The 6240-nt window shown below is 32.5% G+C and overlaps 1 protein-coding gene across 1 annotated transcript in view; it reads left to right on the top strand.

Annotated features, from left to right (window-relative positions):
• Window positions 1-5663, top strand: part of LOC106113382 (facilitated trehalose transporter Tret1) — a 17251-nt gene extending 11588 nt beyond the window's left edge. Inside the window, exons 4-8 of the mRNA XM_013306114.1 lie at window positions 2072-2225; window positions 2753-2885; window positions 3207-3436; window positions 3797-3991; window positions 4229-5663. Of these exons, the coding sequence (XP_013161568.1) occupies window positions 2072-2225; window positions 2753-2885; window positions 3207-3436; window positions 3797-3991; window positions 4229-4492 (976 nt within the window). The 3' untranslated portion in view covers window positions 4493-5663. The remainder of the gene's footprint in view (window positions 1-2071; window positions 2226-2752; window positions 2886-3206; window positions 3437-3796; window positions 3992-4228) is intronic.
• Window positions 5664-6240: the final 577 nt, after the last annotated feature.

The raw sequence follows: 6240 nt of genomic DNA, 5'->3' as shown, positions 1-6240 counted from the left end.
TACGCTCCGCGACACCCCGCTCAATGTCCGCGAGCCGCCTCGCATGATCCGCTTCAACCGCAAGCCTTTCGGCCGCTCGTATAGATGAGGAACGAGACGCGGCGGAGGGAGCCGCCGCCCGAGAGCGGAAGCGTGTATACATTATAATAAAATAAGGAAAGGAAATAAAATAAAAGGACTTACCAAATTTTGTTTACTTCTGACACCAAATAAAGACGACCGAATATGTAAGGATGGAAGAGCGTTAGGATTAAGATGAATTTTGGAATATTATGTTATATAATAAAAAGATAAAATGAAAATATTAAATAGAATTATTAGAGAAAGGAGAAAAGCACGCACTGTTACAAGAATATATTTACAACAACTAAGAATAAAAAAGTGTAAAAAGTTCCGTATCTGTCGGCAACACAAGGCACACTACACATGCAGTTTTTTTATATAATATAATAAGATGGCAAGCGAGCGAGCGGCTACCTAAAACAGCGATGTGAACGTTGCCCATAGACATACGCAATTGCATATGCGTTGCCTACATTAAATCGACGGAGGAGATGATACACAGAAAGAAAATATTTTCCCTTCCCATGCATTCTCTCACCTGGAAAGTCCACTTCCACTTCCCATCCTTTCCTTATAAGAAAAAGACTTATTTAACTTAGACTTTTACCAATGCCTCCCAGACTTCAATGACCTTGAACTACAATAGTTATATGATATTTTCACATCATACCATTAAGGTACAATTAGTATCTTTTTTACTGTGTTTACAAGATTACATTGTAACGAGGCATTAAATAAATAAATGGCCACATTATAAACAAACTAATGTCGCCCGAGACTTATAAAGGAGACGAGGGTTATAAAATAGCTTAAATAGCAGTCGTAGTTTAACGAGATGTATACAAAATTGACATATAAACACGGCTAAACACTCACGTATATCCGTCCGGTGGCGGCACCGACTAGTTTCGAGCCCATCGGGGTCCCTTCATCAGGATGAGTCTTACTGGTATTATTTCGCGGACGCGGCCCGTCGCTCATTATGAGATGTATACAGACATCCATCCAAATATTCGCATTTATAATATTAGCCAGATTAATGCGATTTTGCCATGAAATGTAATGCGACGCATTTAAACTAAACGAGTAATACAAGATTCGCTTAACCTTACTTTTTTATCTTGTCGATTGTTTTAATTAGCAATAATTTAATTGTAATAAAGTAAACTGGTTTTTGAAAGATCAGAATTAATAACGTTTTTGTATGTTCTTAATTTTTATACAACGCAATTAAAGGTATGATATGTTACTATACAAGTGTTTTGACAATAAAAACTCAAAGTAACTTTTACGAGTATGTATCATTTATCGTTATTCAGATTGCCATTTCTGCACAGATATACGTATTTTGGTCTTGAACTAAATTGGTGTAAGGAGTCCAAGCAATTTTGTAATTAATTTAATATTACTTTTTTCTAAATGACCCGAACTTTTTTTTATAAAATAGACATCGTACAAAAATCACTATATGTTAGTTTTATTCACAATTACTGAAATTAAATAGGACATATCTTAGATTTTTTTATGAATAAATATAATTAGATATACTAATAAAATAAATAAGTAAATAGGGATTGTCCGGCAGTTTTTATGGTTACAATAATGATGACAGAGTCAATGAACAGTCTTGACAACATTACGTGGTGCGATTTACAATTAACATCTAAGTCTAGCAATTTCTAATATGGTCTCTGATAAATGTGATTTCGGATACAGATCTTTGCATATTTAATAGAATATTTTTTAATTCAATAAATAATATTTCCAGATCGGATGCATTATACTTAGGAGCAAATATACAAAACTAGCTGTCGTTGGCGCGGAATTAAAAAATCTGAAATAGTAGCCTATGTAGTGTTCTATACCTATATATACCTTCTAACAAACATCTATTTATCCATCCATACATCCTACTATTCCCATTTATAAGCTACAAGTAAGATAGTAAAAATGGAGCATAACGCCATCTAGTGAAAATACAAAGAATCAAAAATTTGTTTTTTTTCAGAAACATTGGTTACTTGGCGAGCTACATCGGCGCCGACTTACTGGAGCCGACTACATTACTCTGGATAGGTCTTCTAGTTCCTACTGTCATGTTCTTCATCTTCCTGCTCATGCCGGAGACACCGGAATTCCTCGTCAAACAGGGAAAAGTTGATGTGAGAACTGCTTCCTTGATAATATCATGTGTGTATGACAGTTGAAAATTTAGTCAATTTAGTACTGGCAATAATCAAAAATAGGTTTAGATTTTGACTTGATAACGTTATGTCAAAATTAATTTGTGTCAACATAACGCCTGTTAAATTAATCGCGGCAATATTTTGTCTTATATGTTTTGCTAAGACAAAAGAAATTGGATAACCGTTTGCTTAGCAGCCATTCTTGTTTTATAATAGCGGATTCTACTGACATATTTAAGTGTACAATTAGGTAATAAACATGTAATTGAAACAGGAAATCAACCATTTAAAGCTACAGTAGTACTTATACTGTAATCAGGTAAATTCTATAATTATAATAATTTTTCGAAATTGCTGGTAACATTGCTATTATGGTTATTACACTGATTGACATGAGTTGACGAAAACAAAACTGTCCGTTCCTATATCTACCCACTATTTTTTTATAGAAGGCGCACATGACCAACTGGACTATGCAATAAATTTTAATATTTTTTTTCCAGGAAGCCAAAACTGTGTTAGCTTGGCTTCGAGGTGTGTCCACGTTAGATCGTAAAGTGGAGGAAGAAGTAGAGGGTATAGTGAAAGCTGAAAAACGGACGCAATCTGATACTAAATCTGTGTGGGGAATTATACGTAAGTATTAAAATCTTCTAAAACTAAACAATCACAATAATCTTAAATGACGTGGTAGGATTATAAAAAATGACAAGCTCTTAATCATTGATAATGGTTTAATACACCAAAGAGAGAGCTGAAAAGGTTAACTCAAATTATATATTTAATATACCGTTCTCTGTTACTCCACCTATTTTACATGTATCTTCCTTTTCATGTGACGTAATATGTCACGCTACCTTTTGACTTAACCCTTTAAGTGCCGACTAATATTTTTCACTGATACAACCTAATGAACATCGACAGTATCAAATAAAAAAATCATTTTTTAAATTCCAGTAAAGGACAAGCCAACATTCAAAGCGTTCATAATAACATTGGTGATAAAGATAACGCAGCAGTTTGACGGTTACCTGATTGTGCTGATTTACGCGGGATTCGTGTTCGAGCGGGCGGCTGACTACATTAGCCTAAAGCTGAGCCCCAACAAGCAGATCATAATGATAGGTGTTGTGCAACTACTGGGATCAATAGTGGCCACTTGTATTGTGGAGAAGACTGGGAGGAAGGTACCAAATTGTTTGTTCGTTGATAATTTTTCATCAATAACTATAGTACTGACAAACTAAATTTTGACAGCTTACTAACGCACTCCTGTCAATGTCAAAGAAGTGTCACGAGATGATTTTCGTATCTTGGTTTTTTTTCTTTTATACTATTTGGCATAATGCCAATACATGTACATTTTATATATTTTCTATAAGATAGCAGCGTCTCTCTCAGTGAGCCAGATATCCTTGTTTGACTATAGAACTGGCAGATCCAAATTATCTATTAACATAATAGGGTTGTGTAACGCACTTGGATAGTGGGTAACATAAATGTTAAAATGCAAATCAGACAGTCTTATAAGTCGTTTTTTCTTTCAGTTACTCCTGATCACAACATCACTAGCTATGGGTGTGGGTATGCTGACTCTGTCCGCATGGTTCTACGTCACCGCGGAGGGAATCTGGCTGCCGGGCTGGCTGCCAGTGCTCGCTATGTGCGTCTGTATCTTCGCTGATGCAGCCGGCTTCCAGCCGATATCTTACATAATTATCACCGATCTCTTTACATTCCAGGTGAATAAATTCTTTAATTTATTTTATTGCAATATGTCCTAGTAAGAAGTAACGCTTTTAATTATTTTTCTTTTTAAATTAAAAAAAGTTGACAATGGAGTGGATTGTTCGAATAAAAATATTTGCTATTTTATTTTAGTAGGCGCTGTGAGAAAAATATTCATGGTTCTTGTTTAGTTTGACCCGCCAAGTTTACCAATATACTAAATAAAATAAAGAATTCTATTAATTTTCCAGTTACGAGGAACGGTGTCGTCGTTCGCAAACATATGCGCTAAACTCAGCAACTTCGTACAAATGAAATGGTTCAAGAATCTCAGCGAATTGATCGGCATACATTGGACACTTTTATTTTTCGCTATTGTCTGCTTCGCTGCTTCCTTTTACACTGTTATATTCTTCCCGGAAACGAGAAATAAGACCGTTGATGAAATATACGCGAAGTTATCCAGAAGGAAAAAGAAGGATAACGAAGAAGATGTTTCAAAATCAGGTCCTTAATTCATATTTTAGTAGACAGTTAATTGAGATTATGTCGAATGAAAAGCATTTGTTATGAAACAATTTAAAATGCATTTAAAAGGATTATGTACTTTTCGTACTAGGAGGCTTTTCAGTTTTGTAATGTTTATTTTAAATAGTCATATTTCTTAAGGTTTGAAAAATGTTTTAATCGATATTTGTGTCAAAATCAACGCGCGTTATCGATAAATTAAGTATATCAACAGTGGAAATTAATTGTAAAGTAATTATTTTAACTTTATTAACTGTATAATAAATGAGAGTTCTCAAGTGTCATATTTAAATAAAAATTGTAGATTTGTTTCTGAATATTATTCCTTTATAAAGAAAATAATTTATATTTCATTTCAATCCAAAACCGAAATTAATCAGAGGAACGTCAAATACGTAAATAGCGGCCATTACGATTTATTTATTGGAAAGAGATAAACTGAAGTCATATCGTAAAATAAATCCTAAAGTTATACGTAAGAAAGTACAACCCTTATAGGATCACTTTGTTGTCCGTCCGTCTGTCTGTCAAGACCCTTTCTTTATTTTCAAGATTTTGTGATTAACAGTTTGTCTATGGTGAAAACCATTTCGAATTTGGAATGGAACGAAATATATGATTGTTAATACCTTGTTTATTATCGACACATATTCGAGTAATCTAGACATGAATAAACAACTTGAGTTTGCACTACTGAAGAATTTATACAAAAACATTTTTAAACTAAACAGCTCACATGCAATTCGTCTGGTGTCGGCATCGACTAATTTAGATCCTATCGGGGACTTATATTCAATATGAATGGAACTGGCATGTTACCGCCCGTCTCTTAGTCCGAACTCCAAGAATAAAGTTAACTAAACGGAGTTAAAATAAAAAAAAAAACATCCAACTGTAAGTTTCTGAGACCAAAATCCGAATTAAAAATATATTGTTAGCTCTGTTGTCAAAGATTATAGATTTTATACAGAGATTTTGACTTTAGAAACAGGTTACAGATATTGTGGAAGAATTAAAATATTTTGGTAATAATGTTTCCGGCGATGGAAACTCATGTAAAACGGAACAAAACTTGTAACTTTCAAGTTGCTTAATAACTTAGGCTAAGAAATAAAGATAGATTTAAATACAAATACAAGGATTATATGAATGTATGAACTAAAATGTATGAATTATTTTGTTGTATGTGTTTTTTTGTATTTAATATTGAATAAGATATTTGATAAATTTTTAGTATAAGATAAAGTCACTTGTGTGTAATTTTTTTGAGTAATCTATGTTTAAAAGGTTATTTTCGTTGACATACTATCAATTTTATATTAATATTTTATGATAATTTCAATAACAACTTTCTATTTAATGACAAAAATATGATTTCAAAATATGTCTATCGAAGTTTGAGAATAACTTATTAAATTATTAAATGTAAATTGCTTAAAAAATAACTCACAAGTGACTTAGTATTAAGTGCCTCTCAGAGGGCGTTATCGATTCCGTCCCCTCTTTAATTTCTTAGTCTATGTTTATTAGTCTGTATATTTACAAATGGAATTATTTTATCAATTTCATGATACTTTTGGAAGTTATTCCAAGAAAGAAAATAATTCATAAATGTCTTACTTGTAGAATCATTAATTACATAAAAAATATTTTTAACTTTTGATTTGTTAATGAAATGTAAATATAATTTCGTAATAAATTATTAAATTAACTTTATTCATTGTTTTTTTTTATA

This window comes from Papilio xuthus, unplaced genomic scaffold (genome assembly GCF_000836235.2).
Source record: "Papilio xuthus unplaced genomic scaffold, Pxut_1.1 DF829758.1, whole genome shotgun sequence".
In the NCBI taxonomy this organism is placed as follows: domain Eukaryota; kingdom Metazoa; phylum Arthropoda; class Insecta; order Lepidoptera; family Papilionidae; genus Papilio; species Papilio xuthus.
Note: the sequence above shows the minus strand (reverse complement) of the source record. Positions and strands in the feature narration are given on the sequence as shown.